The 14,127-nt window shown below is 35.1% G+C and overlaps 2 protein-coding genes across 9 annotated transcripts in view; one reads left to right on the top strand and one right to left on the bottom strand.

The window, feature by feature from the left end:
• Positions 1–1,565, bottom strand: part of fwd (phosphatidylinositol 4-kinase beta fwd) — a 47,421-nt gene extending 45,856 nt beyond the window's left edge. For all 5 annotated transcript variants that reach the window (XR_015071270.1, XM_085951552.1, XM_085951566.1 and 2 more), the window contains exon 1: positions 937–1,565. Coding sequence is in view for 4 of the 5 variants with exons in the window: in XM_085951552.1 (XP_085807678.1) it covers positions 937–1,046 (110 nt within the window). In the remaining variant the exon portion in view is untranslated. The remainder of the gene's footprint in view (positions 1–936) is intronic.
• A 2,009-nt stretch (positions 1,566–3,574) lies between these two features.
• LOC147078947 (coronin-2B-like) overlaps positions 3,575–14,127 on the top strand; it is a 48,477-nt gene continuing 37,924 nt past the window's right edge. For all 4 annotated transcript variants that reach the window (XM_085951597.1, XM_085951591.1, XM_085951584.1 and 1 more), the window contains exon 1: positions 3,575–3,840. In XM_085951597.1, the coding sequence (XP_085807723.1) occupies positions 3,715–3,840 (126 nt within the window). In that variant the 5' untranslated portion in view covers positions 3,575–3,714. The remainder of the gene's footprint in view (positions 3,841–14,127) is intronic.

Genomic DNA, 14,127 nt, shown 5'->3' with positions numbered 1-14,127 from the left:
ACCGCGATAATAAATGTTCACATGTAAAAGTGCTAACTGTGAGATTGTCATCATTTTTGTTTCAACAGTTAAGTATTATCGCGATATAGTTTGATATTTTCATTTCAATTTTAATTTATTTATTTTTTACATATTGTGGACATTACAAATTATAAGTTTAAGACGTTCACAACATGACATGAAACATTATTATAAAGAAAAAGAAAAATAATAAAAGGGATAAATTTCAATGCATCATTATCACACACTAAGATTAGGTTAGGTTAAGTTTGGACGAAAAAGAAAGTTATAAAAGGTCATACGGTCATTTGCGGCACTATTACCGCCTTTTCTATAAACTTTTTTTTTCTAAATTGTGTTTTTTTTCTTACATGAGACTGAGTAGGTATGTTTCTCTTGTGATTAAAACAGTCAATAAAACTTTTAGGTAGGTAACTACTTTATAGATTAGAAAATAAGTACTGACATGCAAGTATATAATTTTTGGGAAACCTATTTTAATTTACTATTGACAGTTAGGTACTTACTTACCATAGTAACAATTAGGTACCTACAATAAATTATGTGTTTGAATGTTAAATTTGTCTTTATATTCTATTGACAAGAGACATAGTATTATCAAGGTTACCTAATGTTTGTTTACACAATAAATTTACAACAATCCATAATTATAGTTACTTATGTGCTTAATAATATAAAGTAATTTAAAGAGATACGTTCGTATTATATACCTTTACAGAATAATTTATATTCACGCTATAACGAAAACAGAACATGTACTTATTTGATTTTTTTTTAAAACTGCACAGACAAACATTAGAGAATCGTTAAATATACACTATTACAATATTTAAGGCCTCTTCTTAATAAAAATAATGTTTACACAGCGTAATGCAGTCATTTGTAACGAAAAAACTTGACTGATTGATAGCATACCTGTAGTCAAGGCTGTGATTTCTCTGGTGTCCTGTGAGATGCAAGTGCAAATTACTCCTTGCACCTCCACCTCCAGCCCTGCTGCAGTGGACCGGCACATCCTCGCACATAATCGCTGCTCACAGCAATCACCGACAATCAAAATAATCGACCTCATTCACCGAATCACAACAATGCACTCGAAAAAAAAATCTCGCACTCCAACGTCAAACATATTTTCGGGGAAAAGACGGAATACACTCATTAAAGATGATTAACGCTATCGCACAGTTCTAACCGCGAGTACACATTTTCGTGAAATATGTGTGTTCCGATGAAACATATTCTAAAACGATCTCGTTCGCATATAATACGTCACACGACGATAACTTTCTACGGTTTACTAGGTGTAATTAAGTGACAGGATTGTTTTCTTGCGTGTTTACTGTCCGTATTATCATGAAATGGGTGAAATTTCGCAAGGTTACTATAATTTAAGCAACATTATGAGGATTAGAATGAAAATCACACAGGAAAACACAAAACGGTGCGTTAATTAATTGAATACATTTAATAAATCAACTTTTATATTATATTTTTTTACTGCACCCACCCATAGACTCAAAACAACATTGAACCCAGTGAACGTTGCCAGTGTTGCTAAATTACGTTGACAAAAATATCTAGTAAATTGGGGAATGAAATAATTTATTTCAAATTTTAAAATAAAATGTAATGGTTTATAATTTATTAACAACTTACTATAAGTGTTCAGTTTCAGCTTAAACACCGGTCACCGATAAACTATAGCGTTTACCGAATTGGTCATTTTTTTTTTATAATAATATGATACCTAGTAGGTACCAAACTAGTTGCAATCAAAGAGCTTGGACTCCTCCCCAATCAATTACTAATTTCCATATTGGTCATTTTACTGATCCAATAATAATTAAAAGCTTTGCTATGACAAGGATAATATTAATAAATAATTAAACACTCCGAGTGAAATTTTATTTAATCATAAGGGATTATTCTTATTACCTACCTAGTAGGTGTGATCATTGGGTTTTTGGATTTTACCGATTCCAATCGAATATAATATCGAAAGAACTGAATTTGTAATAATAAACCTACCTATATACGGTATAAAAGCTTACCTACAAAGACGGTGCCCACAGAGGGAGCATGTAAATGTCTTTAATATCTTTGTGCCTACTTATCTATTGCAATTAACTTAACAATTAGTAATAGGTACAGTAAAAACGAAACAATGATGCGTTTCGTTGATTGATATGTACGGATGCGTACGAATATGCGGTCATCGGCGGCCAGGCATTTATCATGGTTCCCCATACGCACACACAATATCATTATAATTTTAGCAGTTCGATAACCACTTGAATTTTTGAATACACTACACTGTAACTATGGGAATCTATCAATGCGAGAAAAAAGAGGCCCTATTTTGTACTAATTAAATATATTAGTAAACCACCAAAAACCATGAAACTAAAACTTCTTCTTCTTCCACCCTGTCACGTCCCAACATTGGGGCATAGGGTAAGCACAAGTTGGCGCCACTTCCCTCGGTCCATCGCCAACTCCTGCACCTCCCGCCATGTCAGATCTGCAGCACGTAGGTCGCTTTTTTAGCACCGCTGCAGGGTGAGGGAGGGCCGGCCATGACGACGGAACCCTTGAGGCTGTGCCAAAAGGTACGAAGTGCCGCACTCTTTGGCGGTATCCGGAATACGTGTCCCAGCCACGTAAAGCGTCTCTTCGTGATAATTTCAATCACCGAAGACTGTTGTGTCTGCTCACGAACTCGGGTGTTTGTAACGCGGTCGTACCAATGTACCCCTAAGATTCAGCGGAGACATCGATTCTCAAAGCTCAAAATCCGAGACTCTCGAAGCTTAGTAAGATGCCATTTGTATCACAGCCGTACAGGGTCTTTCTGGTACGTCTTCCATCGACTCGAATCCCTTGGAAGGAAAATGGATATTATTCCGGGATGCTATAATGAGCTCCGCAACTACTGCCTTAGGAGAGCGGCATACGCACAGGCCGGACTGGATGTCAGCTCATACATGGGAGATGATTGAGGAGAGGAAGCTCCTGAAAGAATTGCGGGACAATGGTACACACGATCCACAGCGCAGCGCGGAATACCATACAATGTACCACGTGGTAAAGCGTTCTACCCGCCGCGATAAGCGATAAAACTACCGAACTGTAATTTACTGGATGAAGTTTGATCATCAATCGTCATCCTACCTATTATTATGATCATCTAGGTACCTACCTATCAATATTTTATTTGTTGAAATATTGTATGAAAATGTAAAATTTTCCTGTAAATATTAATGTGGTGCAAGCAAAGAGATTGAAAACACCATCCAATCTCTTTGGGTGCAATATTCGAATGATTTACTGTTTGAATAAAGATTGATTATAAATGTTAGAATTTTTGTCATACGCCAGTCTATAATCCTATTTCTGGCAAAGAAAATGATAAGATGTTAACACTAACAATGTTGCCAGAAATGATTTCATAAGTTTCCCTGTTATAGACAATTTTTACGAAAAAATCCACCGTTTATGAGTATCAGTACTATCTACCTCTATATTGCGAAGCGACATTATAATAATATGCGACAACATAAAATTATTTATTCGAGTGTGCAACACTACATCCTTTGTCTGTCAAAAAAGCTTTGCTTGTCAACTCCCTGACGTCCGGCATTTAGTTATTTTCCAAACACGTCCACCTGCATTTCCGACAAAATCACGCGGGATATGCCGCCTGTGAAAGATGACAGTATCACAGAAAAGTGTTTTATTGACATTTTGAACGCATCCGATCGAAACTCGGCCAACCCCAATTCGGTGGACATCCGCGCTTGTAATAAGCCCATTACCAAAGTGAGTGACATCATACTTATAGTTTTTTCTCTATTGAATATCTATAGAAATGCCCATACATTCTCAGTTATAAGTTTTCACGCTAAATGCTTAATTTGAATGCTCTAATTCTGTGTTTTAGAAATGTATTTGACCATTTAGCTCATGTTGTATGCGATGGATTTTTCTCATTGATTTTGGTTTTGTTTACATTTTGATTTGTGGCGTTTTCATCACATGATTTACCTACCTACGTAAATAAAAAATAAATATATACATAAATATTGTGTTTTTTTGACGGTACGTAGTGCTGGTAAATTTTGAATATGCATGAATTTTTTAAATTTATTGTTTCTTATGCACACCTTAAATAGGTAGGTAGGTAGGTACTAAAAAAATGGGGTCTTTTTACTCGTTCTCCGCCACCGGCCGCTGTCATCTGTCAGTGAGCGCAGTGTTGCCAACCGAACTATAATTATAGTACATTTTGGTTCGCGTACTATTCGAAAAGTTACATTTTCGTCCGCGTACTATTAAAAAAGTTTAGTACGTCAAAAATACCACAATTTTGAAAATTTTTATTAATTGAATTCGCTGGTTTGGTTAGGGGTGTGAAGCGAGGGACGGTGTATAGTATAAATAATATAAGATCTCGTGTGCGATATTAGTCTATGGACGTGGTTTTGCGTTGTATACCTACTCTAAAAAACTAACGTGACGGTTAATGACGGCGGCTGGTGTTAGCATTTTTCGGTCGTAAGAGGTGTTATAATTAAGCAGGGCATCGGAATTTCTCGAATTCTCCGTTATGTTTATGTGACAAACAAAAAACTTTTATTTTCTACACGTCCTATCATTTTTGCCGAAGTACTATAATGGCTTGGACCGCGTACTATAATTCGATGACAAAAAGATAGCTAAAATTCAAAATGGCGACTGACAGATTACGATGACGGAGAACCAGTAAAAAGCACCAAAAAATGATAGGCAATTTAAAATTTTAAAAAATATGGTAATTTTATGATGTCATCATTTTTGTTTGTGAATGAGATTTTTGAAACAAGAAAGCAAACCAAAACCTAACACAACTTACTGCAACCCAAAAATAAGTAGGTTGTGTTACATTTTGGTGTGGTGTTTGGCCTTAAAACATCACCACATATCAAATTACCAAAAATATTGATCAGTGCTGCTTTGAGAGAGTTTTGGATTAAACGCTGATTGAGGGCTAAGACACACGTTGCTGCAAGTTGCGTTGATGCGGCTACTAAGTCGATCTTTGCACAGACAATGCAATACATATCTGGCACAATTAAACCGACCGAGTCTCCGCGACAATTGGTGCGAACACGGCAACTTGCAGCGCCGTGCGTCTTTAATTTACAGTGCCATCTGTTTTAGGATTTAGCCCTAAAATATGACGTACTAGTGGGTAGTACAGAAGACATTTATTGACGGAATCGCAAGAAACGCAATTATGCTTATTTTATTGTACATTAAATATATCTTTTAACTGTACCTATTACATTGCGCAAATTTGTCTAATATATCTTCATTTTGAATCAGGAGTGTTAAACTTTAGGCTTTTTCCAACAATGTTTTCGCCTGTCCGTATCCAAAGTGGCTGCTTCCCAATTTGGTACACTACGCTTACGACATTCATTAGTGGTTCCACCTAACCAGCTCTTTCAACCCCGGTCAATCCCTTACTTTTGCTGCTGAATTGCTCGACACCACTTCCATCATCGGTTCATTGTTGTCATGATTAAACATGAGCATTATACCATCTTTAACAGTATATCTTCTCCAATTATTATTGCCATACTTGATTGTGTCATAGACTACCAACAACATTATTTAAAATAATTATAGGATAAAAAAACTAATTCTCTAATCTAACTAAAATCTAACTAAAAATTAATATATACATGCGGTACATGTCAAAATGACATTTCAGTATTATTTCTATCAAGTACAAATTTTTTTATCGTTTAAGCTAGTCAACTTAAGTTTATATGATTCAACAGAAAATTTAAAAACATTGTATATAAAAAGTTTTGGTACTTACTGTTCGGTTATCAGGAATACAGCGGAAAACACATTTTGAAAATACCCGATATACTGGATTATTTGTTAGTTTGGGTTAGTTTAGGTTTGGTTGGGTTAGGTTAGGTTTGGTTAGGTTAACCTAACAAATAATCCAGTTTATCGGCTATTTTCAAAATATGTTTTCCGCTGTATTCCTGATAACCGAACAGTACCAAAACTTTTTATATACAACGTTTTTAAATTTTCTATTGAATCATATAAACTTGACTTGACTAGCTTAAACGATCAAAAAAATTTTTACTTTATAGAAATAATACTGAAATGTCATTTTGACATGTACAGCTCGTATATATTAATAATTTAGTTGCTAGGACCCCAGACCCCTAGCAACCAATAATGGTGTCGAAATAACTTTTCATACATAACAGAATTAACTGAAAATGAATTCAATTTTACTTAAAGTTGGCTAAAAGTATTAAAAAAATGCATTGGCATTGTGTTTCGATATATTCTAAAAGTTTCAAATGTCTAGCTAGTCGGGAAGTTAGTTAAAAATCGATTGCAAGATTTGTACCGGACAAACAACCACCGGACAAATAAGAATACGACCTAAGAAAAACGTTGTAAAATGTAGGGAAGTTGAACAAAAATACACATGAATGCAATAAGGCATAAATAAAGGCAATAAATTGGTTACAAATTTGAGATCAGGGTATATGTTATACCCACCGACATCAATGTAATATAATAAAATTTACAAAAGCCGATTGCCAAAACAATAACAAAATTTAGAAAACTTTGCCACAATTAGATTGGACACGCATAGCTTAGTGGTCAGAGGACATAGGCACGAATCACAGTGGGCGCGGATTCGTATCCTGCTGGGTGTCGTATTTTTTTAAGATTTGTTCATATATCTTTCTGAGGAGTTTTCAAATTATGTGTGATCAATGTAATAGTTAGGGCCTTTAAAAAGTATTGATGACACGAATTTTGACAAATGTAATAAATACAATACGATCGGCTTTCCACAGAAGTGAAAATACCATCTCCACAAATTCAACTGCATTTTCTTTTTGGCTTTTCCCAAAAATTTTCCTACATTCTGTGTGTGAGTTTTTGAGGTTTTACAATAATTCCTCCGCTGTGACACTCGTGCCATAGGTTTGCCACCACTAGTTTAGCTTCTGCTTCACATTTATAACCGATGATAAAACATACCTACCTAATATTATTATTATGTACCTAATTTATTTTATTTTTGCTTTTTTAATAAGGTTATACTTACTTAAATAATACTATCTACAAAGTATATTTCTTATCATTATTCAAATTATCTTTATTTGCTCATTCAGTGAGTGCAATATTTTTTTATTGATTCATATAGCTAGCTGTCAAGTGATATATTGTCGGTAATTTTCTACAAACACGTATCTCAATTTTTGTCAGTTTTGAGTTGTTTGATGTAATGAATTCAGAATTTGAATACGCACATATTCCACTAACACGTATCTCAAAACATACTTTATAACGATTTAAGCAATTATAAAAACTCGTATTACAATAAAAGACTTTTCTAAATATTATAAACTCGTATCTTGAGTTACGTGTTTGTAAGTATACAGAATACTGAATTCCGACATGATTATACCGAAGCTCTTTCTCGTAAGTCAAGATACGTGTTTACTGCAGTAATATTCACAGCAAAGTTGCAACGCATTCTCGTATCTTCGACAATATGACTGATCGGTCGAAAGTATAGTGCGATAAATTGAAGAAACATAACAGTTTTTTCATGAAAATATGTGTAACTATACTAAATGGATATTTCATGGAAGAAAATTTATTTCTAAATTAAAAACTGAGAGAATAAAGTTGTTATTTGCCTCTCCTGAATAGTTGTGTTTTTTGGGATACGTGTTTGTAGAAAATTACCGACGATATTCATTATTGTAGCTAACTATAGATAAGTAGTTACCTGCCTATCTACTTTTTAATGTGCACCTGCTATATCAACAATTTGACAGTTACTGAAAATGATTTAATTTTCACAGTAGTCGTACCCCCAGTGGTAAAAGAATCCGTGTACATAATATAATCATGGCGATAGTAAAAAGATAAATAAGTATAACATTTTGTAATATAACTCTGTCATATAACTCGCTCTATGAGGCTGTGATGGAGTTATCTCGTCTGACTTTAAACTCAAATCACTAGCCGCTGTCGATTGATTTGCATAATCTAAAAAATTAAACACACTGACATCTGTTTGAATAACTATGAAATACTAAGCCACAAATTATCGGTATTACAGCGATTCTAGTAAGAGCTTAGCTCAATTCAATGTATGTCGTTAAAAATCTGCGGCCTGTCAGATACTGCCATAGTATTATCATGAGGCATAGAAAAGGTTATCCTAAAGAAAAAGTCATAAGGAAACAAAATCATAGAACTAATCATATACAGTAGAACTGACAACGCAATAGTTTCCGTTTTGGCCTGGTGTAAACTCCTTTGGGGAAGGTATACTTGTTGCAAGACTCCACAGTGTGCTCTATGGTATTTATCTCATCACACTCACAATGTGGGAACTCATTCAAACCCCACTTATACATCATATGTGCACACCTGGAATGCCCACATTGGATTTGGTTCAAATACATGCTGTAATTGTGTATTACTCTGAAGCCAGAAACCCCACCCCATCCAGTGGATCCACAATTAGACGGGAGTTCTTCGCACCTGATGCTAGCTAGTCACGTCGCCAGGCTTCTTCCTGTTTGCCCTCAGTCTGAAGCAGCTCATCTCCTGCACTGAGCATAGAGTGGGAATTTTTCGTTGTTTAAAATTTTTATGAGAATCTGTAATATGACATGTCTATTTACACATTCGGCCATGATCCTAAATCTGCTTACCTATTCTGTATGTAATTTCACAAAATATATTGTAATGATGTCTGATTTATAAAACCCGCCAATAGCATAATATTATGAATTATAGAAACCGTTAAATTAACATGTTACGAATAAATGCTGATATGTCTTTATTGCAGATGTGGGTAAACGACTATTAAAAATGGGCATCTTGTTTTAATTTAAAAATACAGCACATTTACGTTGAAACACAAAAATGTTGTTTACAACAGATATTTAATTATGGCCATTGCTGGACAAAGCTACCATCCTGAATACTAATTGTACAGATATTATAGACTAATAACTACACTATCTGAGGTGTTTTCCACATTCCGTCAATAATTCCTACCATCTTTGTATGTAATTAAAATAAACTTAATAATCAATCATTCTAAAACTATTATCTTGATTTAAATCTTTAATAAATAATATTTTTCAACAATTAAATAACCAAAATCACTTTTTCTCAACCAATCTGATGTCACATTCAATATTTTCACTATTTGATGTAGGGATGTAGTTTATTTTATAAAACGTATCACTTGGTATTTTCCATTTATAAAAATTATCTGCCAGTATACTGTAGCTTCGTCGTATATACCATGTGGATGACTCTCAGGATGCTGGAAACCGGTTGGCTTGAAAAAAAGAAAGGCAGGTTGAGCAAAGTCCAACATTGCTCCCCCACTTTGGGACGGGAGACCATATGGTCCGCCCTCTTATCTTCTTGTTACCCTTAAAGTCATATCACCGCACACCCAGTATTCATCCTTCTTATTCGACCATGTCCGCCCGTTAGTTGGAGCATATGGACACCGTGTCTCCAAGAATCCCTGTTGTTCACCAGCATCCCTTAGCTCCACTGTATACACTCTGTGGATGGTATTTAGCGGCCGGAATTTGATTTGCTTGAAGAACAGACAAGCTAGATTAAAGCTCGATATATGGTTACTATGACCCTTTGTAAGGTGCCATGACACCACCGTAAAACAGCACTGTCAGAATGTAATTGTCGAACAGACAACATTTTGTTTTCATTCTGCATAGAGTTGAATATTCTTCCAGCCATTCTCTTTCAGATAGCAAGCTCCTTTTATGAAGTGCCATCTTCCGTGATATGCACTTCCATGTATTTTAAGTTACCAATACTGTTTTCAATGATGTTTGATCTGTCTCTAATCAAGGGTAAATCTGGATGAAGACGGATGCTGTTGCGCAAAATGTTGGTTTTAAAATAAAATGACTTGTTACGATAATAGTAATCGGTAGTGTCTTGAATTCCCCCGATTTAATTGTGTAATAGACAGCATCATAATGGATGTACTTTAATTCACATATCTTCACCATAGGGTTGACAGTTATGCCTCGGTCAGGTAGTATTTATTAACTTTCATAATATGAAGTTAAATAAGAAAGCTTTAATTCCAAATTGCTCCCGATACTTCCCATTCATCACCAGTTCATGTATTCATCATTTGGCACATGACCAAGTTATCAGAGTTTACTTAGTTTTCTTATTTTGAACATTATTTGCAGTATTTTTTACCAAATTATTTCTGCAAACGTTTAGCCAATTACACGATTTTGTACGCCCACGCTTTAACAAGCTTGATTCTTCCTTTCATTGTTTGGGTAAGGTCCACGACCCTGTGTCGTACAAAGAAATGCAGAAGAAATAAAAACATCTCAAGTTGCAGTTTTTTTACTCTATTAAAATATTAGTTTAATTATTATATATACCAACCTGCCTAGACAGCAATATGGCTGTGTTCAAAATTGTCTTATAAAAGTATAAGGAAGGCCTTCACACAAGTCGTGTTGATTTTGCCTATTATAATAGATCACAAAAGATTGTCCAGAACTTTTCAAGCAATTGTTTTAAATGACTTTACGTTTTATTACAATATTACAGTGTTCCTCAAAAGTTTTCATTTAGCGGCACACCACATTTCCTGTTTGAGCATCTCAATTACTTCCGCTCTACAATTCAATCTGTTGTGGATCTTGGCTGCCATCTATTACAAGAAATTGTTGAGTGATTCACTTAACCAAGTAGGTTCTGGATTCAAATACACATTGAAAAAACATCATGTTAATCTTCCAGATGTATGATTTGCACTTGAGACTTTTAGCTTTAGAAGCGGACACTGCCATTTCTCTACTGCGGGTGCTCATATAACCATTCTGAATCTAAATTTTCTTTCAATTGTTTTGCATCATGCATCTATAGATCAAAAAGTTCATCGACGTTTCGAGTTTGTTGCAGAGGCCATTATCAAGAGATCTTTTGAGAATACTCAAAAATCTATAACGATAGATCAAAAAGTATTTTCTTGAATTTTTGATTAGGTTCCCGTTACGGTTTTTCCTTTTTTTTAATAATGTATCTATTCTTAAAAACCTGTATCAAGTGTATTTCGAACACACATCTTTCACTTTCCGGGTGAATCGTTTTAACCAATTAAGCTACCTGTACTATTATCCTCCATCCAGGTCTATCCAAAGCCGCTTCACTCCAACTTAGAACGCTGAAGGTCTTTAAATCCAACTCAGCATTATCCCTCCATCTCGTAGTAGGTCAACCAGGTCTTCATTTGCCTCCTGAATGTCAGTTTCTTTGTCATGTGTGACTTGTCCAAGCTGTGTACATGGCCCAGCAGTATAAAACGGCCTGATTTGAAGAACTATCTGATGTGCGGCCTCCTGTACAAACTGTAGAGCTCATTATTGTATCTCCGTCTTCACCCTGACTGTTTCATTGATGGGTTCAAAGATAACATGCAGTACGCTCCGCTCAAATGAGTCTAACACTCTTTCCATATTGCATCATGCATCAGATTTCTGAGCCATTGACAACTTGTCTTATTAGTGTCCTTGCGAATAACTTAATGGTTTCAGTGCATCTATTCTATACACAAGACTACTATCGGCCGTTATCGGTGGTTAACGATTGTAGTTTATCATATGTTTGTATTGAAGTATTATAATTGTTACAATAAGATAGCCGTCTAAACTGTCTATCTCGCTCTAAAATTTAGCACAGGCAAGAGAGGTGCTATTAAAACATAGCATTTATTGTAACAATTACAACTAACTTATTGTACTTAATTGTTACAATAAGTGCTAATACTTTGATACAAAAATATGAAAAACTTCCCTCGATACCTGCCGATAGCAGTCTTATGTGTAGAATATATACGCTGAGGTGCTTAAATTGCCTTTTTTGTAATTTAAATCAAAGTATGACATTATTAATTGATTTATAGATGACGTCTTAAAATATGTCCTTTAACATTCTAATAATTTTTAAATGCTATAGTTTGTGTTGAAAGTAAACACAGTTGCTATATAGGGCTATCAGGGCACCTTGGCGGTAGGCTTAATAACAGTGTCACACAGTTTGTGAATCACTGCCTCAGTGTATTGTTCCAGCAGAGCAACTGTGAAATGGTACCTGTTAAATTAATCCACACCGCCTAGTAGGTACATCCTCTGGTATTCTGTTTCATTATGGCTGGCTATCAGACAATGTCACGCTTTGGTTGCTTTTGTTGAGTAACAGTTGGAATAATTAGCATTTAATGAACGACTGGAGCAGCACCGTGCGATGGCCAGCAGTGAAAGTTGGCAGTGCCCACCTGCCTAAAAAATGGGTATTTAATTATCGCAAGAATCTGGCATGTCTGTTGATTTACGACTCAGAATGTTGCACTAAGCTGTTTTTGTTTTATTACTATTAATAAAAAATTCTTTGTTTTACATAGTGTAAGTGGTTAACAGCATTATTCATATGAAGTTATTCATGCCATGAGCTGTATCAATTTACATCTAGATTGAAACGTCAATTCCGACAAAGACCAGATGGACCTCTTTTGTAAACAGATATGTACATATAAATGTGGTTGAAAAATTAACTCCAGCTACATTGCAAAACATATATATTTATTTGCGCTCATGTTGCCCTAGCTAGCAAATTTGCGGCCGCTTTGTATAACTACGAAGCCGTGGGTCACAAATCTAAACCCGCGGTTTCATCAAAAAATGACAAGGATCCAATGGGTTGGACGAATAGCTAACGACCATTATTTCTTGTAAAAAAGGAAAGGCCCATTTGATCTGCCTACGAATCTTTTTTACATTACTCTTACATTATATTGCAATAAGAATCATTATTGCAAATTTGTATTCATGTCTTTACAGCATGTTGTCCTATTTTGCTAACGTGTCTACAGCTATTTGAATATTCTTCTTCTCTCTGATGCTACAAGCAATTGTGGGTCTTGGTCACCTCTAGCATATGCCTGCAGGTCTTAGGGCCCAAGTGGACATTATCCCTCCATCTTGTACGAGGTCAGATAGGTCTTCGTTTGCCTTCTGGCTTCCCGAATGTTAGTTTCTTTGTCATGTGTACCTCATCCATTCTGTATACTCGGCCCAGTCATTTAAGGTGGCCGAATTGATGAACTGTATGATGTTCAGGCTCCCATACAAATCGTACAGCAAATTGTTGTATCTCCGTATTTGATGGGTCTGAATATAATGCACAACACTTACCGCTCATCTTAATATTGTATTATAAAATATTAATCTATTCCGCTAACGTGTCCATTTTAATGTGTCTAAAAAAGTGTCCGGGTATAAGTCAATGATGAAATGAACAGACTTTTAACGAAAGTTAGTTGATAGCCAATCATAAAAGACATTGTTTGAGAAAAATACATTTAAATTTGATCCAGTCGTGGGATTCTAACAAAAGATTTGCTTTCTAAACCTCTCTAGCTATCAATGTTAGATATGAGATTCCATGAAAAATAGTTGGAATTTCTTTGTTAGTGCTTGAAGGGGTACATGTCAGGCAAAAGCATTCAAATTGGATATGTTGGTATGAAAACAACATTTTCTGTATAGGAGTTCTTGGAGTGTAATCTTATGTTAGGAATAAAACGCTTATAACTTTTCATACCAATCATTGAATCTTTTTTCATGCATGATGTGAAAACCGGTCGTAACGAGTCATCCACATAGGACACCACGCCATAACGGGGGGTGGCTGATATAATGCAATGAATTTTCACAATATTAACTCAATTTTCCGTGATAAAATTTTACTGGAATTAATCATTTTCAATGAATTTATTTTTTAACAAGGGGGGGTTAAAAATTACGTAAATTAGACAGGGGGTAAAAGATTTCTACTGGAATCAAATAATTTTCAACGAATTCATTTTTCAACAAATACAGGGTGGGTAAAAGATTTTTTTTATAAAATGTGACAATGGGAGAGGGGGCGGGGCTAAAAAAAGAACTAAAGTTGTGTAGTTGTCTGACATTACTTATTGATGAC

The sequence above is a fragment of the Rhyacophila brunnea genome, unplaced genomic scaffold (genome assembly GCF_057557595.1).
Source record: "Rhyacophila brunnea isolate RB1 unplaced genomic scaffold, BYU_Rbru_1.0 scaffold_10, whole genome shotgun sequence".
Classification (NCBI taxonomy): Eukaryota; Metazoa; Arthropoda; class Insecta; order Trichoptera; family Rhyacophilidae; genus Rhyacophila; species Rhyacophila brunnea.
This window is presented reverse-complemented; position numbering and strand designations above follow the sequence as displayed.